This window comes from Drosophila miranda, assembly GCF_003369915.1.
Source record: "Drosophila miranda strain MSH22 chromosome Y unlocalized genomic scaffold, D.miranda_PacBio2.1 Contig_Y1_pilon, whole genome shotgun sequence".
Lineage (NCBI taxonomy): Eukaryota > Metazoa > Arthropoda > Insecta > Diptera > Drosophilidae > Drosophila > Drosophila miranda.
Genome location: NW_022881603.1, coordinates 24852305 through 24878931, shown reverse-complemented (window position 1 = coordinate 24878931; position 26627 = coordinate 24852305). Strand labels below are relative to the sequence as shown.

Below are 26627 nucleotides of genomic sequence, written 5' to 3'. Positions count from 1 at the left end.
CAGATACAGATTCATACCCCATACATTGTATGGCGTACGAGACGTACGATATGAGCATATCCATCCAATCCAATGCTCTAGCTCTTATGGATTCTGAGATCCTTGAACTCATATTTTGCAATTGGCAAAACCGACCATGAAACCTCTGTGTTAGAAAGAGACAGAGCGAGAAAGAATGAAATTGTTTTCTTGATTCTGGCTATAATAATTATACGATCTAGTTGAGATCTTACATTCTAGAACATATAGTCATCCTCTACGATTCTGCGTTTTTGGTTTTATCGTATCTTTAAAAATGTGGATGCCACAGATTTTCGTCCTTTGTGGGGCGGAAGTGGGCGGGGCGAAGTTTTGAAATATTTTTGTAGCAGTGACATATCACAGTCTGTATCCAAAACATTGTTGCTCTAGCTCTTATAGTCTTTGAGCACTAGGCGCTGAAGGGGACGGACAGACGGACAGACAGGGCTCAATCGACTCGGCTATTGATGCTGATCAAGAATATATATACTTTATGGGGTCTGAAACGATTCCTTCTGGACGTTACACACATCCACTTTCACCACAAATCTAATATACCCCAATACTCATTTTGAGTATCGGGTATAAAAACTTGCTCGATCGCTCGCTGGTTCTGGTTGTGGGTCTCTCGCTGGCAGAAATATTATTTGAAATATTAAACCGATATTCGGCACGTTTTAAGCCGAAACGCGTTTTCAAAAGCGATCATTCAGCCGAGCCAAGCGGGCAGCCAGGCAGCAGCCCCCAGAACCCGAGTAAATCCGATTCCCAGCCCCGACGCGGCCGAGGCCCTCGTCTCACCTCATTCGTGCGCCGTTGGGGTTTTCGCTTTCAGTTGCTGCTCGCACCTGCGTCCGATTGGACTTATTATTAAAGTGCTTATTGGATCTCCGTCGTGCCGAACCGAATCGTATCGAACCGAACCGTTAGACTTCGATCACTGCGGACCCCGAAGCGCGAGAATAATCGAGATTAACGTGATTCAGTGATTGATATTGATCGACAGGATCTAGAATGTGGTAAAAGTGAACGAACTGTGGTGTATTCAGTGATAAACCTTTAGAATGGATAAGGACAACGACGCCAAGAGTCAAGCGGAGAACCATAGGGGCTCGGTGTCCTCGAGCAGGTCTCTGGAAATACCCATCACTCCCTCGCGTTCCCCAAGAAGGTCTCCTTCTCTGACGAGCTGCCCACCACGGCAGCGGCAGCGGCAGCAGCAGAAGCGGACCCAAAGTTCGAGTCGCAGTCCCCGGCCCATCAGCCAGTCCCGCTGCAGGCGAGTGGAGTCAGTCACGTGCTGCACCAGGCGGCCCAGTACCTGGAGAGATTACACGGCGGTTCTCGCGATCATCCTGTAGAGGAAGTCCACGCTAATGCGGATTCAGATGGCGATAGCACCACAAGCGCCGCCGTACTCGACCTGGACTCAACGGATGGAGCTGTGCCGCCACCGTCGGCGACGGCCCCAGTTGGTTTAGTGCTCGCCACCTCTCCCAGCATTCTGATAGCCAACGATGGCAGCAGCAGCGTGGGCAAACAGGAAGCGACGCTGGCGAATACGAACTCGAATCAGATTCAGCATCAGCATCAGAGCTGGAGTCCGATTCAGAATCAACATCAGAATACGACTCAGTTGCAATCAAATTTGTACATGGAACGATACAACCTCAATTTAGATAAAAACTGCAGCTCCATGGAGTTGGAGGCACGTCGGGAGAAGCAGCGCTGGCTCTTGATATCAGAGTGCAGTGCGCTCTTTGACGAGGGCGAGGGGAGGCACACACGTGAAGCCTTCCGCAAGCTCTTTCTGGATGAGGTAAGTCGTCGTATCCCTGGGGACTGTCTGTCCCTCCTTCCGCTGCACCATGTACCAGCCTTAATTGTTTTATATCAACGGGTTTAATTACGTCAACCGGGGAGAGATGCCATGCAAATGGGAGCACTGGGAATGGGAATTGGATGGGACAATGGGACCAGGGTACTTGTGCAGTTAAAGCTCTCTGCTGGGTCTGACCTTGTGCCACATATTTGTGGTCATCGCGTCGTGTTGTGGTCCTTTACCTGATGCGAGAATAGAAACTCATTTTTATACCCGATACTCAAAATGAGTATTGGGGTATATTAGATTTGTGGTAAAAGTGGATGTGTGTAACGTCGTTTCGTCGTTTCGTTTGGGAATCGTTTCCGACCCCATAAAGTATATATATTCTTGATCAGCATCAATAGCCGAGTCGATTGAGCCATGTCTGTCTGTCCGTCTGTCCGTCCGTCCGTCTGTCCGTCCCCTTCAGCGCCTATTGCTCAAAGACTATAAGAGCTAGAGCAACGATGTTTTGGACCCAGACTTCTGTGATATGTCACTGCTACAAAAATATTTCAAAACTTCGCCCCGCACACTTCCGCCCCCACAAAGGACGAAAATCTGTGGCATCCACAATTTTAAAGATATGAGAAAATTAAAAACGTAGAATTGTAGAGAATGACCATATCTTTTAGACTGCAGAATTTGAATTGGATCGTAATATTATTATAGCCAGCATCAAGAAAACAATTTCATTTTTTCTCGCCCTGTCTCTCTCTAACACACACGTAGCATAGGCGGCTTTGCTTAGAGTAAAACATTAGCGCCTAGATCTCAGAGACTACAAAAGCTAGAGCAACCAAATTTGGTATCCACACTCCTAATATATCGGACCGAGACGAGTTTGTTTCAAAATTTCGCCACACCGCTATGGACGAAAATCTGGGAATATTCACAAATCTCAGAGACAATTAACGCTAGAGTAACCAAATTTGGTATCCGCACTCCTGTTAGATCACACTATAAAACGTATATCTCAAAATTTCAACTCACCCCCTTCCGCCCACACCAAAGACGAAAATCTGTTGCATCCACAATATTGAAGATACGAGAACTAAAACTAACTAAAACTAAAAACGCAGAATCATAGATAATGACCATATCTATCAGATTCCTGAATCTGGATCAGATCGGATCATTTTTATAGCCAATAGGAACAAATCAATTTGCAGTTGTTACGCAGCGCCCGACGTCACGCTCAGACTGATTTTCTGTCTCTCTCGCACGCACTCTTTGTCGTGTCGTTTAATATTAGCGGCGTCTGCCGGAGGAGAGCCATACTGACTTAGTATCGGGTATAACTGTAGAGTTGCGGTGTCCGCAGTAACTCACAACGTTCCCTCTCGTTTAATTTGTGTCTCTCTCGATGGGCTTACATTTTTTGTGTGTTGTGTTTACTTTCGTGCTTTGTGTTTCGTTTCGTCTGTATTTCGTTTTATGGGCTCCCCGAAAGCTGTCCAACCAGTCATCGCCGCGGCGCGATCCCCCAGAGCTCATCCGTTAAATATGCACATTTTTCATCATCATCTTTGGGGCTCCTCTACGAGGGGCGATCATCGGTGACCAAATGCAAACCGGCTGCTCTATCTTCGATGTGCAGACAGTGCTGGGCGCTCATGATCGTGCGATCGAATTTCATTAAAATATTAATAAGCGGATAATTTATGCAAAACATTCATCACCATCACTGCCGCATAGTTGAGTGCGCCGTGGGATCGTATGAACCGAGAATAGTTTGGATTATGCTCATTACGATGCTATACAAGTGGAAATGGCAGTATCTTTCTCTCTCGATCTCAATCCGATGCCAGTGTAAACACTGGAACGAGTATAAATCTTCACGTGCGGGCCATAAACAAATGCTTCTTTAAACAATACAATACGATCATAAATTAATTAACACTTGGCTCGAACTGGAGATTTAGATGGGGATGGAGATGCGGATGGGGATAGGGATGGGGGCACTCACTGGCAAACTGGACACATAAATTCATTATTTTACAACTTGTTTCTCGGATCTGCTTACAGGAATTCCAGCAAAAGCTCTTCCAGCTTTTCGATCTCGAACGGCATGGTTATCTTCTACAAGACCGCTGGATCGAGCATATCAAGGGGCGTTTAACGTAAGTTTTTTTTGGGATTTTAGCTTTACTCGCAGTTAGATCTCCCTGTGCCCTGTTTTCTGTCTCCGCCTCCTTCCACGGATCGGTGCTGTGACGGTGCCAAAACAATTAGCTCGCTTGCCAGCAAAAAGGCGAGGAGTAAAAAATGGTAAGCCATGCAGGCTGTCCACTCCACTCGACTCCACACACACGCACCTTTCTGGCGTGCTCCAGGCATTCCAGCTGCGTAGTCTGCCGTACGATGGGATCGCCAATGGCGATGCTATCTGTGTTGTATGTTAACATATACAACAGCTAACATAGTCCGCATGCCTCGACAGCAACAGCAACAGCTAAAGCTGGCACTGAGACTGAGACTGAGACTAAGACTAGAGCTAAAGCTGCGATTGCGACTGGGAATGGGAATGGAGCTGGGACTAAGACCAAGACCAAGACTGAGACTGCGCCAGAAACTGTCATTGGCTGCCTGTCGTAATGAAGTCATTCAAATACAAATATAGCGCGTGCAGCCCAACAGCGGGAGAGGAGATCGGGAGCAGGCCATGGGGAGATGGGGGCCATGGTATTGGGTATCGTTAATGGTAATACTGAGATCGATCTCTCTGGACTCTGGTTACAGCGACGACCGTCAGATGGACTTTGCCGAGCAGATCGAATCGGTAGCCTATGTGATCTGCGGGGAGAACAGCAGAGTGAGCTTCAAGAACTTCCGCGACATCTGGCATACGCGCGGAGTAAGTGATAGCCCCCACAGCAGGTGTACAGCCATCGACATTCACTAATCCACCACTAATCCTAGATACTGGACAAGTTGTATCGCCTGATAGACATGGATGGGACCAATCTCATTTCCACCAATCAGGTAATGGAGTTTATATCGCATCTGACCAACTCCCGGCCGCGGACCGGCTTCGACAAGAGCTCTCTGGCCCGCCTGGAGCACCTGTTCCGCAACACCGTCGGCAACGAGCAGGAGATTCGCCGCGAGGAGTTCCATAAGATTGTCACCTCCAAGAATGTGGGTTTAGAGTGGTGTATTCCATAAATACCTTCAGGCTAACAAACTCTCTTTCTCGTGTGTGGATAGCCCTTCTTCACGGAGCGTGTCTTTCAAATCTTTGACAAGGACAACTCCGGCTCCATTTCGCTGCAGGAGTTCATTGATGCCATACATCAGTTCTCGGGGCAGGCGGCCTATGTTAAGATACGCTTCTTGTTCAAGGTCTACGACATAGATGGTAAGTTGAGCGATGGTAGGGATCCGATGAGGATCCACAGTTAATCGCATCCATATCCATCCTTCGCAGGCGATGGCCTCATTCAGCACAAGGAGTTGCACGATGTGATACGTCACTGCATCAAGGAGAATGGCATGGAGTTCTCTGAAGATCAGATCGAAGACCTCACCAGCGCCATGTTCGAGGATGCGGATCCCCACAACAGCGGCGAGATCACTTACGAGGCACTCAAAAATCAACTTAACAAACACGGTGGTCTCCTGGAGAACCTCAGTATAACGTAAGCTCTAGAAAAGAAAAAGAGACTCTAAATTGAATGATTCCCATCTGATAGGATCGATCGCTGGCTGGTGCCCGTGGCTGAAGATCGTCCGGCGGGCACTGGCAGGCTGTGGAACACGATACCTCACCAGCTGACGCTGGCCTACATGAAGAACAACCAGGTTTTTGTCACGTACCTCTTCTTCTACATAGCCGTAAATCTCTGCCTGTTCATCTCACGTGCCATCCAGTACCGGGCCAGCAATGGCTTCGTCATCATAGCCAGAGCCTGCGGTGAGTAGTCGTAGGCCCTTGTAACCTCCGATTCCTACGACCTTCAGCGTCCCATCTTCAAACTCCTTGTAGGACAATGCCTAAACTTCAACTGTGCATGGGTCCTGGTGCTGATGCTGCGGCACTCCCTCACGTATCTCAGGGGACGGGGATTGTCTTCGTATCTGCCGCTGGAACACCATGTCTACCTGCACAAGCTGACGGGGATCACAATTTCGGTTCTCAGCCTGGTGCACACGATCATGCATCTGTTCAACTTCTCCATCATCGTGATCAACGACCCCAACATCAACGCCGGGCACTACACGATCGGGGAGTGGCTACTGACGGATCGGCCGGGCCTGTTTGGACTGATTCCGGGCTGCGCCAATCCCACGGGCGTCGCCCTGCTGGCCATCCTCGTGGTGATGTTCGTGTGCTCGCAGCCGTTCGTGCGGCGCAAGGGCTGCTTCGAGGTCTTCTACTGGACGCACCTGCTGTACGTCCCCTTTTGGATACTCACCCTGTTCCACGGGCCCAACTTCTGGAAGTGGTTTCTGCTGCCGGGTCTCGTCTACATCGTGGAGCGGGTGCTGCGCTACGTGTGGATGCGGGTCGAGCACGGCAAAACCTATATCAGCTCCGGCCTGCTACTGCCTTCCAAAGTAATCCATCTGGTCATCAAGCGGCCTTTCAACTTCAACTTCCGCCCCGGCGACTATGTGTTCGTGAACATTCCCGCCATCGCCAACTACGAGTGGCACCCGTTCACCATCAGCTCCGCGCCCGAGCAGGAGGACTACATGTGGCTACACATCCGTACAGTGGGCGAGTGTACCAACCGCCTCTACCGCTACTTCGAGAGCGAGCAGCAGAAGCTGCACAAGAGCGAAGTGGGCCAGCACATGCACGCCATTCCCACGCCCAGCTTCATGCTCCTCAACGAGGCACGAAATCCCGCGCTGAACGGAGACATGGCCACCACCACGTCTACTCCGCAAACAGATTTCCTGGCCCGAAACATGGTGGGACAGGCAAAGCCGCCGGTGCGACCTCCTCGTCAGCATCGCAAGCTCGTGGCCTTCAGTCCCCAAGCACCGGATCCCGCCCAAACCACGGGCGTGAATCGCATCCGGAGCATCAAGAAAAACCTGCAGCGAACCTTCTCCCGGAAAGAGCCAGGTGAGCCGAAGGGTAAGCCCAGTCCGACGGGCATGGTTAACGGATCCTCCATCAGCGACGGTGAGCGCGAGGATCCGGGAGGTTCAGCGTAAAGATCAAGAAGCGCAGCCGACTCAAGGCGTAAGTATATCCGCTGCCGCCAGATCCAGCCAGAATAATCAGTAACCCCATCTTTCTCTTCGAAGTCTTCGTGCCCTCGGCCGTTCGGAGTCGGAGCGTACTTTCGATGACAAACGGGTGCGCCGTGCCCGCAACAACAGCGTGGGCCTGGCGTATCTCAGTCCGCAGAACAAGTCGCTGGCCCAGACCTTCCGGTACATGCGCAACAAGCCCACCATCATCGCCTTCAAGACGCCCAGCATGGAGGAGCACGAGTCGCAGTCCCAGCTGACGATTGCGCCGGAGAACAGCGGTAGTCCGGCCAGCAGGGCGGAACAGGGGCAGCTTGCCAAGGCGGAGTCCAGCGACAGGCTTCATATGACCAGGCTCAGCCTGACAGCGGATGTCGTGTGCAAGCCACTCGAGGTATGTTGCCGTAGCGAAGAGCCGTAGAACTAACAGATCTGCCACCTGAATCTAACAATCATCCACTCCACCAAAAAGGACAGCAACCAAACGTGTACGAGCAGCAGAAAATCCATTCTGCGGCGTCCCACATTCCTACGCACTTTGTCCACATCCCTAACCAACCGAGGCGGCGGAGGTGGAGGTGGAGGCGGTAGCTCCACAACTAACAGCGGTAGCAATGTCACACTCGATGAGGGCGTCATGGAGGTTTGGGTCACACCAACATACACACATACTCAGCCACTCGGCCTGGGGACTAACCCGATCTCATTTGCCAACTTCTCTGTTTCGCCCCGTGTTCGCATACGCTCTTAGATCTTCATTGACAGCCCGTACGGTGCTCCCTCGAGCCACATCTTTGGGGCCCAGCATGCGTGGCTCATCGGCACCGGGATCGGTGTCACACCCTTCGCCTCCATTTTGCAGTCCATCATGCACCGCTACTGGAAGGCGCGGCACAGCTGTCCACGCTGCCAATTTGAGTGGGCTAGTGAGATCCCCAAGTCTGTGATGAATCTGCGGAAGGTGGACTTTTTCTGGATCAACCGCGATCAGCGATCCTTCGAGTGGTTTGTGAATCTTCTCTCCCAGCTGGAGATTGAGCAGGCGGAGCTAGGCGGCGCCATGGAACGGTAGGCCCAGAAATATTTTTCTTTCCTAGAGATTTGCTGATGGGTTTGCGTTTTATAGTTTCCTGGACATGCATATGTACATCACAAGTGCCCTGCAGAGGACCGACATGAAAGCGGTGGGTCTTCAGCTAGCACTGGATCTGCTCCACGAGAAGGTAATATCCGTAAAGCATATCAGTTTCTATTCAATCCATTAAAATTCACCTATTTTCTATATCAGGGCAAGCGGGATCTTATCACGGGTTTGAAGACACGCACAAATGCAGGACGCCGCACCTGGGACAAGGTGTTCAAGCAACTGCAGGCACAGCAAAAGGGCAAGGTGACTGTCTTCTACTGCGGTCCCCCGCAGCTGACCAAGACGCTGCGCTACAAGTGCGATCAGTACGGGTTCTTATTTCGTAAGGAGTGCTTCTGAAGAAGCCATCCCACCTCTCTCTCTCCCTATCCGTCTCTGTGGTTCTCTCTGTCCATTGTGTCCATTGATCTGTCCCTCCATTGCTATCTCATTTGCATAAGCAACGTGTTTTATTTTCGGGTACGGTTCGGTTAGCGAAGCTTAGATGGCTATTAATTCGTCATATGTTGTTGATGTCTTATCTGTTGAATGTGTCCCCCACAGCTTGTAAATATCTGTATCCGCATACATATAGGTATGTATATCTATATACTCATACAATAAAGTTTGTTACTCGATGTGTCGTCCTCTGATTGCATCCAAGTTCCAGCCAGTACATTATGCGCCCCTTTCCAAGTGGCTCCGAGTTCTAAATTTGATTGACGGCACATTCTTACTAATCTTCAAGAGCAGTTACAACTAAAATTACAATACGGACACTCTAATAAAATACAAATTAAAATGCACATTAGAAAACGTTCCTTTCCTTTGGGCGACTAATTCTGATCACTAAATATCCGACTAGACAGAAGCCTCAGGGGTGATATGTGATATACCACATTCAGTGCTTCAACCAAGTACTGAAGTTGATAGGTCTGGACTTGCGTTCAATGGTTATTGTCTCGTCATCGGTATTGTCCACGTTGTAAAATTCACGCAACTCGGCAATGGCTGTCTCCTCGATCTGTGTGTGGGCCAGTGACTTGTTCCGCATCCTTTCGAAGGACTCCCGCTGTCGTCGCTCATCGGCGAGGATCCTCGAGAAACTTTGCGGCAGCCGCTTGGCCTCGCATCATATTGGCAAAGGAGGTGGGGTCCGAAAGGCTGCCTGTTGCTGGTGAGTCGCTAAAGGAACTACTCGACGGAGTGGCGGGTGGCAAGCCCCAGGCATTCGGCACAACCACAGGAGTGGTGGGCTCTTGCTCCACCAGAGGCGAACGCCAGCTCTTCAATTCGGAGGACAGACGTTTCCGTTGCTTCTGCGACAGTTTCTGCGACTGGGGCGTCAGGGATCTGAGATCCAGATTGTAGCTCTTACTCAGCGGCGTACTGGTCTCTTCTGCAGGGGAGGTTGGCGGTGGCGTTTGCTCCTTAATGGGAGCCCTTTCAATGACCTCTAGCTCTGGCCTCGGTGGCTCTTCCAGCTTAAGTGTGTTGTTCACTTTCAGGGCAGTGTCGGTTAGCTTTCGTTTCTGTTCCTTTTTGTCCACCACACGAGACCAGTTCTTGCCCTCGCTTCGAGTGCTTTCCTGCGGTCCGGTAGTCGCCTCAGGGCCAGAGGCAGACTCACTTACGCTTAGCGATCTCATCATGCTGGATATGGCCTGCTGTTCGTAGTAGTGACTGGCGTCTTGCCTCCGCAAGTCCTTCTGCTTAAGCTCAGCTGCCGCTTTTAGCTTTGTTTCCTGAAAAAGAAAAGAGATATTTAGGGGAAGTAACAGTACGGCACACAAACCGGGTCCATTCGATAGTCCAGGTCAATATCGCAGTCAACGACAAAACTAAGCAGCAGTTCATCTTCTATGGCCTCCGAGAAGGGCGTGATCTGGCGGTAGTCGAAGACATTGGAGAACATCTTACGGTAATGGTCGTTAAGGCATTTGAGAGTCGCCTCATCGCACAGTTCGATGCTGCGGTAGCAGAGAACTCTGGCCAGGTTGTGGCAGATGAAGTCCATGCATCCCTTGTGCAGCAGCTTGCAGTTGTACATCGCGGCAAAGTCCAACATCTCGCCGCACTTCCGTATGCTGATCTTGTCTAGAATAAGCGATTCGCAAAAGTTCTGCAGCGATTCAATGAAGTACTGATCGCAAAACGTGACCATGTTGTAGAGAAAGGTTTCCGTATAGTTCTGCTTGCAGAATGCCTCTGTATCCAGGCTGTATAGCCAATAGGAACAAATCAATTTGCAGTTGTTACGGAGCGCCCGACGTCACGCTCAGACTGATTTTCTGTCTCTCTTGCACGCACTCTTTGTCGTGTCGTTTAATATTAGCGGCGTCTGCCAGAGGAGAGCCATACTGACTTAGTATCGGGTATAACTGTAGAGTTGCGGTGTCCGCAGTAACTCACAACGTTCCCTCTCGTTTGATTTGTGTCTCTCTCGATGGGCTTACATTTTTTGTGTGTTGTGTTTACTTTCGTGCTTTGTGTTTCGTTTCGTCTGTATTTCGTATTATGGGCTTCCGAAAGCTGTCCAACCAGTCATCGCCGCGGCGCGATCCCCCAGAGCTCATCCGTTAAATATGCACATTTTTCATCATCATCTTTGGGACTCCTCTTCGAGGGGCGATCATCGGTGACCAAATGCAAACCGGCTGCTCTATCTTCGATGTGCAGACAGTGCTGGGCGCTCATGATCGTGCGATCGAATTTCATTAAAATATTAATAAGCGGATAATTTATGCAAAACATTCATCACCATCACTGCCGCATAGTTGAGTGCGCCGTGGGATCGTATGAACCGAGAATAGTTTGGATTATGCTCATTACGATGCTATACAAGTGGAAATGGCAGTATCTTTCTCTCTCGATCTCAATCCGATTCCAGTGTAAACACTGGAACGAGTATAAATCTTCACGTGCGGGCCATAAACAAATGCTCATAAATTAATTAACACTTGGCTCGAACTGGAGATTTAGATGGGGATGGAGATGCGGATGGGGATAGGGATGGGGGAACTCACTGGCAAACTGGACACATAAATTCATTATTTTACAACTTGTTTCTCGGATCTGCTTACAGGAATTCCAGCAAAAGCTCTTCCAGCTTTTCGATCTCGAACGGCATGGTTATCTTCTACAAGACCGCTGGATCGAGCATATCAAGGGGCGTTTAACGTAAGTTTTTTTTGGGATTTTAGCTTTACTCGCAGTTAGATCTCCCTGTGCCCTGTTTTCTGTCTCCGCCTCCTTCCACGGATCGGTACTGTGACGGTGCCAAAACAATTAGCTCGCTTGCCAGCAAAAAGGCGAGGAGTAAAAAATGGTAAGCCATGCAGGCTGTCCACTCCACTCGACTCCACACACACGCACCTTTCTGGCGTGCTCCAGGCATTCCAGCTGCGGCAGGCCAAAGACGTAGTCTGCCGTGCGATGGCATCGCCAATGGCTCCGGCCATGGTATTGGGTATCGTTAATGGTAATACTGAGATCGATCTCTCTGGACTCTGGTTACAGCGACGACCGTCAGATGGACTTTGCCGAGCAGATCGAATCGGTAGCCTATGTGATCTGCGGGGAGAACAGCAGAGGTAGCTTCAAGAACTTCCGCGACATCTGGCATAAGCGCGGAGTAAGTGATAGCCCCCACAGCAGGTGTACAGCCATCGACATTCACTAATCCACCACTAATCCTAGATACTGGACAAGTTGTATCGCCTGATAAACATGGATGGGACCAATCTCATTTCCACCAATCAGGTAATGGAGTTTATATCGCATCTGACCCGCTCCCGGCCGCGGACCGGCTTCGACAAGAGCTCTCTGGCCCGCCTGGAGCACCTGTTCCGCAACACCGTCGGCAACGAGCAGGAGATTCGCCGCGAGGAGTTCCAGAAGATTGTCACCTCCAAGAATGTGGGTTTAGAGTGGTGTATTCCATAAATACCTTCAGGCTAACAAACTCTCTTTCTCGTGTGTGGATAGCCCTTCTTCACGGAGCGTGTCTTTCAAATCTTTGACAAGGACAACTCCGGCTCCATTTCGCTGCAGGAGTTCATTGATGCCATACATCAGTTCTCGGGACAGTCGGCCGATGATAAGATACGCTTCTTGTTCAAGGTCTACGACGGTAGGGATCCGATGAGGATCCACAGTTAATCGCATCCATATCCATCCTTCGCAGGCGATGGCCTCATTCAGCACAAGGAGCTGCACGATGTGATACGTCACTGCATCAAGGAGAATGGCATGGAGTTCTCCGAAGATCAGATCGAAGACCTCACCAGCGCCATGTTCCAGGATGCGGATCCCCACAACAGCGGCGAGATCACTTACGAGGCACTCAAAAATCAACTTAACAAACACGGTGGTCTCCTGGAGAACCTCAGTAGAACGTAAGCTCTAGAAAAGAAAAAGAGACTCTAAATTGAATGATTCCCATCTGATAGGATCGATCGCTGGCTGGTGCCCGTGGCTGAGGATCGTCCGGCGGGCGCTGGCAGGCTGTGGAACACGATACCTCACCAGCTGACGCTGGCCTACATGAAGAACAACCAGGTTTTTGTCACGTACCTCTTCTTCTACATAGCCGTAAATCTCTGCCTGTTCATCTCACGTGCCATCCAGTACCGGGCCAGCAATGGCTTCGTCATCATAGCCAGAGCCTGCGGTGAGTAGTCGTAGGCCCTTGTAACCTCCGATTCTTACGACCTTCAGCGTCCCATCTTCAAACTCCTTGTAGGACAATGCCTAAACTTCAACTGTGCATGGGTCCTGGTGCTGATGCTGCGGCACTCCCTTACGTATCTCAGGGGACGGGGATTGTCTTCGTATCTGCCGCTGGACCACCATGTCTACCTGCACAAGCTGACGGGGATCACAATTTCGGTTCTCAGCCTGGTGCACACGATCATGCATCTGTTCAACTTCTCCATCATCGTGATCAACGACCCCAACATCAACGCCGGGCACTACACGATCGGGGAGTGGCTACTGACGGATCGCCCGGGCCTGTTTGGACTGATTCCGGGCTGCGCCAATCCCACGGTCGTCGCCCTGCTGGCCATCCTCGTGGTGATGTTCGTGTGCTCACAGCCGTTCGTGCGGCGCAAGGGCAGCTTCGAGGTCTTCTACTGGACGCACCTGCTGTACGTCCCCTTTTGGATACTCACCCTGTTCCACGGGCCCAACTTCTGGAAGTGGTTTCTGCTGCCGGGTCTCGTCTACATCGTGGAGCGGGTGCTGCGCTACGTGTGGATGCGGGTCGAGCACGGCAAAACCTATATCAGCTCCGGCCTGCTACTGCCTTCCAAAGTAATCCATCTGGTCATCAAGCGGCCGTTCAACTTCAACTTCCGCCCCGGCGACTATGTGTTCGTGAACATTCCCGCCATCGCCAACTACGAGTGGCACCCGTTCACCATCAGCTCCGCGCCCGAGCAGGAGGACTACATGTGGCTACACATCCGTACAGTGGGCGAGTGTACCAACCGCCTCTACCGCTACTTCGAGAGCGAGCAGCAGAAGCTGCACAAGAGCGAAGTGGGCCAGCACATGCACGCCATTCCCACGCCCAGCTTCATGCTCCTCAACGAGGCACGAAATCCCGCGCTGAACGGAGACATGGCCACCACCACGTCTACTCCGCAAACAGATTTCCTGGCCCGAAACATGGTGGGACAGGCAAAGCCGCCGGTGCGACCTCCTCGTCAGCATCGCAAGCTCGTGGCCTTCAGTCCCCAAGCACCGGATCCCGCCCAAACCACGGGCGTGAATCGCATCCGGAGCATCAAGAAAAACCTGCAGCGAACCTTCTCCCGGAAAGAGCCAGGTGAGCCGAAGGGTAAGCCCAGTCCGACGGGCATGGTTAACGGATCCTCCATCAGCGACGGTGAGCGCGAGGATCCGGGAGGTTCAGCGTAAAGATCAAGAAGCGCAGCCGACTCAAGGCGTAAGTATATCCGCTGCCGCCAGATCCAGCCAGAATAATCAGTAACCCCATCTTTCTCTTCGAAGTCTTCGTGCCCTCGGCCGTTCGGAGTCGGAGCGTACTTTCGATGACAAACGGGTGCGCCGTGCCCGCAACAACAGCGTGGGCCTGGCGTATCTCAGTCCGCAGAACAAGTCGCTGGCCCAGACCTTCCGGTACATGCGCAACAAGCCCACCATCATCGCCTTCAAGACGCCCAGCATGGAGGAGCACGAGTCGCAGTCCCAGCTGACGATTGCGCCGGAGAACAGCGGTAGTCCGGCCAGCAGGGCGGAACAGGGGCAGCTTGCCAAGGCGGAGTCCAGCGACAGGCTTCATATGACCAGGCTCAGCCTGACAGCGGATGTCGTGTGCAAGCCACTCGAGGTATGTTGCCGTAGCGAAGAGCCGTAGAACTAACAGATCTGCCACCTGAATCTAACAATCATCCACTCCACCAAAAAGGACAGCAACCAAACGTGTACGAGCAGCAGAAAATCCATTCTGCGGCGTCCCACATTCCTATGCACTTTGTCCACATCCCTAACCAACCGAGGCGGCGGAGGTGGAAGAGAAGGCGGTAGCTCCACAACTAACAGCGGTAGCAATGTCACACTCGATGAGGGCGTCATGGAGGTTTGGGTCACACCAACATACACACATACTCAGCCACTCGGCCTGGGGACTAACCCGATCTCATTTGCCAACTTCTCTGTTTCGCCCCGTGTTTGCATACGCTCTTAGATCTTCATTGACAGCCCGTACGGTGCTCCCTCGAGCCACATCTTTGGGGCCCAGCATGCGGTGCTCATCGGCACCGGGATCGGTGTCACACCCTTCGCCTCCATTTTGCAGTCCATCATGCACCGCTACTGGAAGGCGCGGCACAGCTGTCCACGCTGCCAATTTGAGTGGGCTAGTGAGATCCCCAAGTCTGTGATGAATCTGCGGAAGGTGGACTTTTTCTGGATCAACCGCGATCAGCGATCCTTCGAGTGGTTTGTGAATCTTCTCTCCCAGAGAGAGATTGAGATTGAGCAGGCGGAGCTAGGCGGCGCCATGGAACGGTAGGCCCAGAAATATTTTTCTTTCCTAGAGATTTGCTGATGGGTTTGCGTTTTATAGTTTCCTGGACATGCATATGTACATCACAAGTGCCCTGCAGAGGACCGACATGAAAGCGGTGGGTCTTCAGCTAGCACTGGATCTGCTCCACGAGAAGGTAATATCCGTAAAGCATATCAGTTTCTATTCAATCCATTAAAATTCACCTATTTTCTATATCAGGGCAAGCGGGATCTTATCACGGGTTTGAAGACACGCACAAATGCAGGACGCCCCACCTGGGACAAGGTGTTCAAGCAACTGCAGGCACAGCAAAAGGGCAAGGTGACTGTCTTCTACTGCGGTCCCCCGCAGCTGGCCAAGACGCTGCGCTACAAGTGCGATCAGTACGGGTTCTTATTTCGTAAGGAGTGCTTCTGAAGAAGCCATCCCACCTCTCTCTCTCCCTATCCGTCTCTGTGGTTCTCTCTGTCCATTGTGTCCATTGATCTGTCCCTCCATTGCTATCTCATTTGCATAAGCAACGTGTTTTATTTTCGGGTACGGTTCGGTTAGCGAAGCTTAGATGGCTATTTATTCGTCATATGTTGTTGATGTCTTATCTGTTGAATGTGTCCCCCACAGCTTGTAAATATCTGTATCCGCATACATATAGGTATTGTAGTGTATTGACACTCAGACTTAAGCACGCGTTGTCTTCAAGATTCTCTTTTATTCTATCCCCCTTGGATGGTGTGACCGTATATAGATATTAATATAATACCTAACACGCCTCTCCTTAGATGTTTAATATACATGTCATTTACAAATCTATTTTCTTATAACAATTTGATTTGTGTACTTAATCTAATTAGCGTATATAAAATTTATGTGATTTCGTATTTTTCTTTCTTCTTAATCTGTTTAGTATTTGTTTCAGTGTTTAATTTGTACATAATTTGATTTCATAATTCCTTTCTTTATATTATTTTATTGTTAAATACGCTTTACTACCTTCCCTGCCTCACGTGGTCTCAACTCTCTCCTGGTGGGTGTTGGTTGAGAAACTATTTGTTCATTGTTGGTTTTGGAATTGTCATCTACTGAACAATTGCTTTCGACATCAGGTGTTTTCGCATTAGGCGATGTATGATTGTTAGTGCTTTGGTTTCTAATTTGATCCAGGTGACGTTTTATTTCTCTGTTATTGTTCGCCAAAATACAACAATACGAACGCGGGCCCAGTTGTTGTTTTACAGTTGCCTGAGTCCAGCTTGCTTTGTTAGGATTTTTGTAGTCCCTAACCATAACTTTTTGACCCTTTAACACTTCTGGTGTTCGTGTCCCCTTGTGATTTACAACACACTCAGTCTGTTTTTTATTTATTATGCTTTCGACCGTAGGTGGTTTTAACAACGAAAATCTTGTTTTTAGTGTACGACCAAAAAATAATTTAGCAGGAGATTCGCCCGTAGTACAATGAATCGTATTTCGGTAATCGATCAAAAATCTATTTAAAATTGTATTAAAATCTTGTCTTTCATTAGCCTTTATGTTTGCATATAGTGATTTCTTAACAGTCTTTACAAAATTTTCTGCTTGACCATTAGTCGCTGGATGTCCTGGAGCAGTAAAAATGTGATTAACACCATTGTTTTTCATAAACGTTTTAAAATCATCAGAAGTAAACTGTCGTCCATTGTCACTAACTAACACGTCTGGAAAACCATATCGACAAAATACTTCTCTAAGCTTGTTGATAGTAAACAATGAAGTTATTTCCTTCGTTTTGAATACTTCTGCCCATTTTGTATAAGAATCTATAATAACCAATAAATGAAAACCTCTAATTGGTCCTGCAAAGTCTATGTGTACTCGACTCCAAGCCTTTCCTGTGGATTTCCACGGTATTAACAGACTCTTTTCTGGACTTGATTGTAGTTCCTGACAAGGAATACAATCTCGAATTAATTTCTCAATTTCAGAATCCATGCAAGGCCACCACACATAAGAACGTGCTAACATTTTGGTTTTTACTATTCCCAAATGCGATGCATGAAATTCTGCTAAGATAGCTTGTCTCAGTTTGGTTGGAATTACTACTCTGTGTCCCCATAAGATACAATCATATTCCACTGAAAGTTCATTTGTTTTAGAGATGTAGGCAGAAAACTCGCTGCCTTTTAATCTTGTCTTCGAACCAGTGTTAATTGCCTCACAAACTTTTGATAATATTGGGTCACGTCGTGTTTCACGAGCTATTTCTTTGAAGCTAATTTTGAACACCTTTTCGGACTGTATATAGTATATAGATTGCTCATCTAAATTTAGCTGATTGTAAGCATTTGACAGGTCAAGTTTTGAAGGGGGTATCAAGCGCTGCAAAAATGTCGTCTATTCGAGGTAGTGGATACTTTACGTCGACTAAAGACCGGTTTAATGTAACCTTATAGTCACCACAAATTCGTATGTCACCGTTTGGTTTTAAAATCGGTACCAAAGGTGTTGCCCATTCAGAACTAACAACTTGCTCTAAAATTCCATCATCTATGAATTTTCGTAACTGCACTTCAATCTTTTCTTTCCATGCTAATGGTACTGACCTAGGCTTGAAAAATATTGGTTTTGCATCTTCTTTTAATAGTAACGATATCGTATTCGTAGTATATGAACCTAAACGAGGCTCAAAAACTGCAGCAAACTCCGATTTAATCTGTTCTGTAATTACAGAATTTGGTTCATTTACGTACACATTGTTCACCTGCATTAACTCAAAATTAAAAGCTCTCAAAAATGTTCTACCTAGCAAAGGTGGACTCACTGCATTGGTTACAACAACAACAATTTGTTTTTTTAGACCTCGATATTCGATCGTTGCATCGTACTCACCAATAACTTTGATTGAATCTCCATTGTAATCTACATATGGAACTAGACATTTTCTAAGTGGTCTGCTGGTATTTAAGCTTTCGTAAAATGTTTTTGGAACCAATGTGCACGGTGCACCAGTGTCGCAAGCAATTTTCGTTATGTTTCCATCAATTTTTACAGGTAAATAATATACTCCATTAGTTGAGGTTGTATCAACGCTATAGATAGAAAAGTTATAATTATCATTATCAAAATTATTATCAGAATAGGTGTCATGTTTTGTTTGAGATACATAATTTACGGATTTTTTTGATTTATTTTTACAAATGCTCGCCAAGTGACCTATTTTTCCACAGCTGTGACATTTGCATGCCTTATACTTGCAATTGTTTGAGTTATGATTTCGCCAGCCACAGTGTGTGCATGGCTGCTGCTTCTTTTCTCTGCCAGCGTCGCAGTCGTTTTCGCCGTCGCCGTCACCGTCGCTTCTGCCGCCTCTGTAACTCACGTTTCGGTTGCCCTTGAAATGACTTCTGCCGTTGCTCTTTGCTTGATCTCTGTTCTCGCCTCTTTGCCTCTGCCATTGACTAGTCCCGTTCTTTTGATGCATGTAGTTGACGTTGTGTTCTGTCTTCCTTGTGCTGATCTTCGTCTCCATGATCATCGCCTTCTTGAGTGCATCAGCCAGAGTTAGATTTTCGTCTTCTTCACATATTCTTTCATATATAGGGTTGGGAAGGCTCATCACAAATTGGTTTAATACAAACGCTTCCAGATTTGAGCCAAATTTGCATTCCAATGCCAATTGTTTAACTCGAGCATACCACTCCGCTACAGTCTCATCTTCACTTTTTGTGGACATGTGAAATTTTTTTCTTTCTCTGAATATGAGTGTAGGTGGTGTGTAGTGTGTTTTTAAAATTTCACATAATTCTTTGTATGCTTTTGATACGGGTGATACCGGATTGCACAAACTATGTAGTACAGTGTAAGCCGCTGTACCGATCGACTTCAACAAAACTGCCTTTTCTGTGTTTTCCTCTTTCACATTCAATTCGCACAAATGTATGTCGAATTTTTCCTTCCAAATGCAGAACGTTTCTTGGTGTGGCGAAAACTCAGCAATTGTTGCCATTTGATAGAATGTTGGTGCTTCATTTTTCGTCATGTTGCTATTCATATATTATATGCACTTTTAACATGTGTATGTATATTAATACGTTTTATTTTATGCTCGTCGCCAATTATGTAGTGTATTGACACTCAGACTTAAGCACGCGTTGTCTTCAAGATTCGCTTTTATTCTATCCCCCTTGGATGGTGTGACCGTATATAGATATTAATATAATACCTAACAGGTATGTATATCTATATACTCATACAATAAAGTTTGTTACTCGATGTGTCGTCCTCTGATTGCATCCAAGTTCCAGCCAGTACATTATGCGCCCCTTTCCAAGTGGCTCCGAGTTCTAAATTTGATTGACGGCACATTCTTACTAATCTTCAAGAGCAGTTACAACTAAAATTACAATACGGACACTCTAATAAAATACAAATTAAAATGCACATTAGAAAACGTTCCTTTCCTTTGGGCGACTAATTCTGATCACTAAATATCCGACTAGACAGAAGCCTCAGGGGTGATATGTGATATACCACATTCAGTGCTTCAACCAAGTACTGAAGTTGATGCCTGTGGGTCTGGACTTGCGTTCAATGGTTATTGTCTCGTCATCGGTATTGTCCACGTTGTAAAATTCACGCAACTCGGCAATGGCTGTCTCCTCGATCTGTGTGTGGGCCAGTGACTTGTTCCGCATCCTTTCGAAGGACTCCCGCTGTCGTCGCTCATCGGCGAGGATCCTCGAGAAACTTTGCGGCAGCCGCTTGGCCTCGCATCATATTGGCAAAGGAGGTGGGGTCCGAACGGCTGCCTGTTGCTGGTGACTCGCTAAAGGAACTACTCGACGGAGTGGCGGGTGGCAAGCCCCAGGCATTCGGCACAACCACAGGAGTGGTGGGCTCTTGCTCCACCAGAGGCGAACGCCAGCTCTTCAATTCGGAGGTCAGGGATCTGAGATCCAGATTGTAGCTCTTACTCAGCGGCGTACTGGTCTCTTCTGCAGGGGAGGTTGGCGGTGGCGTTTGCTCCTTAATGGGAGCCCTTTCAATGACCTCTAGCTCTGGCCTCGGTGGCTCTTCCAGCTTAAGTGTGTTGTTCACTTTCAGGGCAGTGTCGGTTAGCTTTCGTTTCTGTTCCTTTTTGTCCACCACACGAGACCAGTTCTTGCCCTCGCTTCGAGTGCTTTCCTGCGGTCCGGTAGTCGCCTCAGGGCCAGAGGCAGACTCACTTACGCTTAGCGATCTCATCATGCTGGATATGGCCTGCTGTTCGTAGTAGTGACGGGCGTCTTGCCTCCGCAAGTCCTTCTGCTTAAGCTCAGCTGCCGCTTTTAGCTTTGTTTCCTGAAAAAGAAAAGAGATATTTAGGGGAAGTAACAGTACGGCACACAAACCGGGTCCATTCGATAGTCCAGGTCAATATCGCAGTCAACGACAAAACTAAGCAGCAGTTCATCTTCTATGGCCTCCGAGAAGGGCGTGATCTGGCGGTAGTCGAAGACATTGGAGAACATCTTACGGTAATGGTCGTTAAGGCATTTGAGAGTCGCCTCATCGCACTGTTCGATGCTGCGGTAGCAGAGAACTCTGGCCAGGTTGTGGCAGATGAAGTCCATGCATCCCTTGTGCAGCAGCTTGCAGTTGTACATCGCGGCAAAGTCCAACATCTCGCCGCACTTCCGTATGCTGATCTTGTCTAGAATAAGCGATTCGCAAACGTTCCGCAGCGATTCAATGAAGTACTGATCGCAGAACGTGACCATGTTGTAGAGAAAGGTTTCCGTATAGTTCTGCTTGCAGAATGCCTCTGTATCCAGGCTGTATAGCCAATAGGAACAAATCAATTTGCAGTTGTTACGCAGCGCCCGACGTCACGCTCAGACTAATTTTCTGTCTCTCTCGCACGCACTCTTTGTCGCGTCGTTTAATATTAGCGGCGTCTGCCGGAGGAGAGCCATACTGACTTAGTATCGGGTATAACTGTAGAGTTGCGGTGTCCGCAGTAACTCACAACGTTCCCTCTCGTTTGATTTGTGTCTCTCTCGATGGGCTTACATTTTTTGTGTGTTGTGTTTACTTTCGTGCTTTGTGTTTCGTTTCGTCTGTATTTCGTATTATGGGCTCCCCGAAAGCTGTCCAACCAGTCATCGCCGCGGCGCGATCCCCCAGAGCTCATCCGTTAAATATGCACATTTTTCATCATCATCTTTGGGACTCCTCTTCGAGGGGCGATCATCGGTGACCAAATGCAAACCGGCTGCTCTATCTTCGATGTGCAGACAGTGCTGGGCGCTCATGATCGTGCGATCGAATTTCATTAAAATATTAATAAGCGGATAATTTATGCAAAACATTCATCACCATCACTGCCGCATAGTTGAGTGCGCCGTGGGATCGTATGAACCGAGAATAGTTTGGATTATGCTCATTACGATGCTATACAAGTGGAAATGGCAGTATCTTTCTCTCTCGATCTCAATCCGATTCCAGTGTAAACACTGGAACGAGTATAAATCTTCACGTGCGGGCCATAAACAAATGCTCATAAATTAATTAACACTTGGCTCGAACTGGAGATTTAGATGGGGATGGAGATGCGGATGGGGATAGGGATGGGGGAACTCACTGGCAAACTGGACACATAAATTCATTATTTTACAACTTGTTTCTCGGATCTGCTTACAGGAATTCCAGCAAAAGCTCTTCCAGCTTTTCGATCTCGAACGGCATGGTTATCTTCTACAAGACCGCTGGATCGAGCATATCAAGGGGCGTTTAACGTAAGTTTTTTTTGGGATTTTAGCTTTACTCGCAGTTAGATCTCCCTGTGCCCTGTTTTCTGTCTCCGCCTCCTTCCACGGATCGGTGCTGTGACGGTGCCAAAACAATTAGCTCGCTTGCCAGCAAAAAGGCGAGGAGTAAAAAATGGTAAGCCATGCAGGCTGTCCACTCCACTCGACTCCACACACACGCACTGCGTAGTCTGCCGTACGATGGCATCGCCAATGGCGATGCTATCTGTGTTGTATGTTAGCATATACAACAGCTAACATAGTCCGCATGCCTCGACAGCAACAGCAACAGCTAAAGCTGGCACTGAGACTGAGACTGAGACTAAGACTAGAGCTAAAGCTGCGATTGCGACTGGGAATGGGAATGGAGCTGGGACTAAGACCAAGACCAAGACTGAGACTGCGCCAGAAACTGTCATTGGCTGCCTGTCGTAATGAAGTCATTCAAATACAAATATAGCGCGTGCAGCCCAACAGCGGGAGAGGAGATCGGGAGCAGGCCATGGGGAGATGGGGGCCATGGTATTGGGTATCGTTAATGGTAATACTGAGATCGATCTCTCTGGACTCTGGTTACAGCGACGACCGTCAGATGGACTTTGCCGAGCAGATCGAATCGGTAGCCTATGTGATCTGCGGGGTGAACGGCAGAGGTAGCTTCAAGAACTTCCGCGACATCTGGCATAAGCGCGGAGTAAGTGATAGCCCCCACAGCAGGTGTACAGCCATCGACATTCACTAATCCACCACTAATCCTAGATACTGGACCAGTTGTATCGCCTGATAGACATGGATGGGACCAATCTCATTTCCACCAATCAGGTAATGGAGTTTATATCGCATCTGACCATCTCCCGGCCGCGGACCGGCTTCGACAAGAGCTCTCTGGCCCGCCTGGAGCACCTGTTCCGCAACACCGTCGGCAACGAGCAGGAGATTCGCCGCGAGGAGTTCCAGAAGATTGTCACCTCCAAGAATGTGGGTTTAGAGTGGTGTATTCCATAAATACCTTCAGGCTAACAAACTCTCTTTCTCGTGTGTGGATAGCCCTTCTTCACGGAGCGGGTCTTTCTAATATTTGTCAAGGACAACTCCGGCTCCATTTCGCTGCAGGAGTTCATTGATGCCATACATCAGTTCTCGGGACAGTCGGCCGATGATAAGATACGCTTCTTGTTCAAGGTCTACGACATAGATGGTAAGTTGAGCGATGGTAGGGATCCGATGAGGATCCACAGTTAATCGCATCCATATCCATCCTTCGTAGGCGATGGCCTCATTCAGCACAAGGAGCTGCACGATGTGATACGTCACTGCATCAAGGAGAATGGCATGGAGTTCTCCGAAGATCAGATCGAAGACCTCACCAGCGCCATGTTCGAGGATGCGGATCCCCACAACAGCGGCGAGATCACTTACGAGGCACTCAAAAATCAACTTAACAAACACGGTGGTCTCCTGGAGAACCTCAGTATAACGTAAGCTCTAGAAAAGAAAAAGAGACTCTAAATTGAATGATTCCCATCTGATAGGATCGATCGCTGGCTGGTGCCCGTGGCTGAGGATCGTCCGGCGGGCACTGGCAGGCTGTGGAACACGATACCTCACCAGCTGACGCTGGCCTACATGAAGAACAACCAGGTTTTTGTCACGTACCTCTTCTTTTACATAGCCGTAAATCTCTGCCTGTTCATCTCACGTGCCATCCAGTACCGGGCCAGCAATGGCTTCGTCATCATAGCCAGAGCCTGCGGTGAGTAGTCGTAGGCCCTTGTAACCTCCGATTCTTACGACCTTCAGCGTCCCATCTTCAAACTCCTTGTAGGACAATGCCTAAACTTCAACTGTGCATGGGTCCTGGTGCTGATGCTGCGGCACTCCCTAACGTATCTCAGGGGACGGGGATTGTCTTCGTATCTGCCGCTGGACCACCATGTCTACCTGCACAAGCTGACGGGGATCACAATTTCGGTTCTCAGCCTGGTGCACACGATCATGCATCTGTTCAACTTCTCCATCATCGTGATCAACGACCCCAACATCAACGCCGGGCACTACACGATCGGGGAGTGGCTACTGACGGATCGGCCGGGCCTGTTTAGACTGATTCCGGGCTGCGCCAATCCCACGGGCGTCGCCCTGCTGGCCATCCTCGTGGTGATGTTCGTGTGCTCGCAGCCGTTCGTGCGGCGCAAGGGCAGCTTCGAGGTCTTCTACTGGACGCACCTGTACGTCCCCTTTTGGATACTCACCCTGTTCCACGGGCCCAACTTCTGGAAGTGGTTCCTGCTGCCGGGTCTCGTCTACATCGTGGAGCGGGTGCTGCGCTACGTGTGGATGCGGGGCGAGCACGGCAAAACCTATATCAGCTCCGGCCTGCTACTGCCTTCCAAAGTAATCCATCTGGTCATCAAGCGGCCGTTCAACTTCAACTTCCGCCCCGGCGACTATGTGTTCGTGAACATTCCCGCCATCGCCAACTACGAGTGGCACCCGTTCACCATCAGCTCCGCGCCCGAGCAGAAGGACTACAAGTGGCTACACATCCGTACAGTGGGCGAGTGGACCAACCGCCTCTACCGCTACTTCGAGAGCGAGCAGCAGAAGCTGCACAAGAGCGAAGTGGGCCAGCACATGCACGCCATTCCCACGCCCAGCTTCATGCTCCTCAACGAGGCACGAAATCCCGCGCTGAACGGAGACATGGCCACCACCACGTCTACTCCGCAAACAGATTTCCTGGCCCGAAACATGGTGGGACAGGCAAAGCCGCCGGTGCGACCTCCTCGTCAGCATCGCAAGCTCGTGGCCTTCAGTCCCCAAGCACCGGATCCCGCCCAAACCACGGGCGTGAATCGCATCCGGAGCATCAAGAAAAACCTGCAGCGAACCTTCTCCCGGAAAGAGCCAGGTGAGCCGAAGGGTAAGCCCAGTCCGACGGGCATGGTTAACGGATCCTTCATCAGCGACGGTGAGCGCGAGGATCCGGGAGGTTCAGCGTAAAGATCAAGAAGCGCAGCCGACTCAAGGCGTAAGTATATCCGCTGCCGCCAGATCCAGCCAGAATAATCAGTAACCCCATCTTTCTCTTCGAAGTCTTCGTGCCCTGGGCCGTTCGGAGTCGGAGCGTACTTTCGATGACAAACGGGTGCGCCGTGCCCGCAACAACAGCGTGGGCCTGGCGTATCTCAGTCCGCAGAACAAGTCGCTGGCCCAGACCTTCCGGTACATGCGCAACAAGCCCACCATCATCGCCTTCAAGACGCCCAGCATGGAGGAGCACGAGTCGCAGTCCCAGCTGACGATTGCGCCGGAGAACAGCGGTAGTCCGGCCAGCAGGGCGGAACAGGGGCAGCTTGCCAAGGCGGAGTCCAGCGACAGGCTTCATACGACCAGGCTCAGCCTGACAGCGGATGTCGTGTGCAAGCCACTCGAGGTATGTTGCCGTAGCGAAGAGCCGTAGAACTAACAGATCTGCCACCTGAATCTAACAATCATCCACTCGACCAAAAAGGACAGCAACCAAACGTGTACGAGCAGCAGAAAATCCATTCTGCGGCGTCCCACATTCCTCCGCACTTTGTCCACATCCCTAACCAACCGAGGCGGCGGAGGTGGAGGTGGAGGCGGTAGCTCCACAACTAACAGCGGTAGCAATGTCACACTCGATGAGGGCGTCATGGAGGTTTGGGTCACACCAACATACACACATACTCAGCCACTCGGCCTGGGGACTTACCCGATCTCATTTGCCAACTTCTCTGTTTCGCCCCGTGTTCCCATACGCTCTTAGATCTTCATTGACGGCCCGTACGGTGCTCCCTCGAGCCACATCTTTGGGGCCCAGCATGCGGTGCTCATCGGCACCGGGATCGGTGTCACACCCTTCGCCTCCATTTTGCAGTCCATCATGCACCGCTACTGGAAGGCGCGGCACAGCTGTCCACGCTGCCAATTTGAGTGAGCTAGTGAGATCCCCAAGTCTGTGATGAATCTGCGGAGGGTGGACTTTTTCTGGATCAACCGCGATCAGCGATCCTTCGAGTGGTTTGTGAATCTTCTCTCCCAGCTGGAGATTGAGCAGGCGGAGCTAGGCGGCGCCAAGGAACGGTAGGCCCAGAAATATTTTTCTTTCCTAGAGATTTGCTGATGGGTTTGCGTTTTATAGTTTCCTGGACATGCATATGTACATCACAAGTGCCCTGCAGAGGACCGACATGAAAGGGGTCTTCAGCTAGCACTGGATCTGCTCCACGAGAAGGTAATATCCGTAAAGCATATCAGTTGCTATTCAATCTATTAAAATTCACCTATTTTCTATATCAGGGCAAGCGGGATCTTATCACGGGTTTGAAGACACGCACAAATGCAGGACGCCCCAACTGGGACAAGGTGTTCAAGCAACTGCAGGCACAGCAAAAGGGCAAGGTGACTGTCTTCTACTGCGGTCCCCCGCAGCTGGCCAAGACGCTGCGCTACAAGTGCGATCAGTACGGGTTCTCATTTCGTAAGGAGTGCTTCTGAAGAAGCCATCCCACCTCTCTCTCTCCCTATCCGTCTCTGTGGTTCTCTCTGTCCATTGTGTCCATTGATCTGTCCCTCCAT

The 26627-nt window shown here is 49.5% G+C and overlaps 2 protein-coding genes and 3 pseudogenes across 2 annotated transcripts; 3 read left to right on the top strand and 2 right to left on the bottom strand.

Moving 5' to 3' along the window:
* The first annotated feature begins 864 nt into the window (after positions 1-864).
* LOC117189449 lies at positions 865-8600 on the top strand (annotated as a pseudogene).
* A 24-nt stretch (positions 8601-8624) lies between these two features.
* On the bottom strand, positions 8625-10466 carry LOC117189459 (inhibitor of Bruton tyrosine kinase-like). Its single transcript, XM_033394587.1, has 2 exons — positions 10015-10466; positions 8625-9964 (listed from the first exon to the last, which is right to left on the bottom strand). Exons 1-2 carry the CDS (start codon positions 10381-10383, stop codon positions 9302-9304), a joined length of 1032 nt encoding a protein of 343 aa, XP_033250478.1. The 5' UTR covers positions 10384-10466; the 3' UTR covers positions 8625-9301.
* A 603-nt stretch (positions 10467-11069) lies between these two features.
* LOC117191545 lies at positions 11070-19710 on the top strand (annotated as a pseudogene).
* Positions 19711-19844: 134 nt separating this feature from the next.
* On the bottom strand, positions 19845-21075 carry LOC117190545 (inhibitor of Bruton tyrosine kinase-like). Its single transcript, XM_033395605.1, has 2 exons — positions 20625-21075; positions 19845-20574 (listed from the first exon to the last, which is right to left on the bottom strand). The coding sequence occupies exons 1-2, from the start codon at positions 20991-20993 to the stop codon at positions 19957-19959; spliced, it is 987 nt and encodes a 328-aa protein (XP_033251496.1). The 5' UTR covers positions 20994-21075; the 3' UTR covers positions 19845-19956.
* Positions 21076-21680: 605 nt separating this feature from the next.
* On the top strand, positions 21681-26568 carry LOC117191544 (annotated as a pseudogene).
* The last annotated feature ends 59 nt before the right edge of the window (positions 26569-26627 follow it).

What these genes read in the sequence shown, in the direction of transcription:
- LOC117189459 (XM_033394587.1), bottom strand. Translation starts at nt 10,383, where the DNA reads ATGGTCACGTTTTGCGATCAGTACTTCATTGAATCGCTGCAGAACTTT. An exon ending in TGGACTATCGAATGGACCCG is followed by an intron (nt 9,965 to 10,014) that starts GTTTGTGTGCCG and finishes TTTCTTTTTCAG; the next exon opens with GAAACAAAGCTAAAAGCGGC.
- LOC117190545 (XM_033395605.1), bottom strand. Translation starts at nt 20,993, where the DNA reads ATGGTCACGTTCTGCGATCAGTACTTCATTGAATCGCTGCGGAACGTT. An exon ending in TGGACTATCGAATGGACCCG is followed by an intron (nt 20,575 to 20,624) that starts GTTTGTGTGCCG and finishes TTTCTTTTTCAG; the next exon opens with GAAACAAAGCTAAAAGCGGC.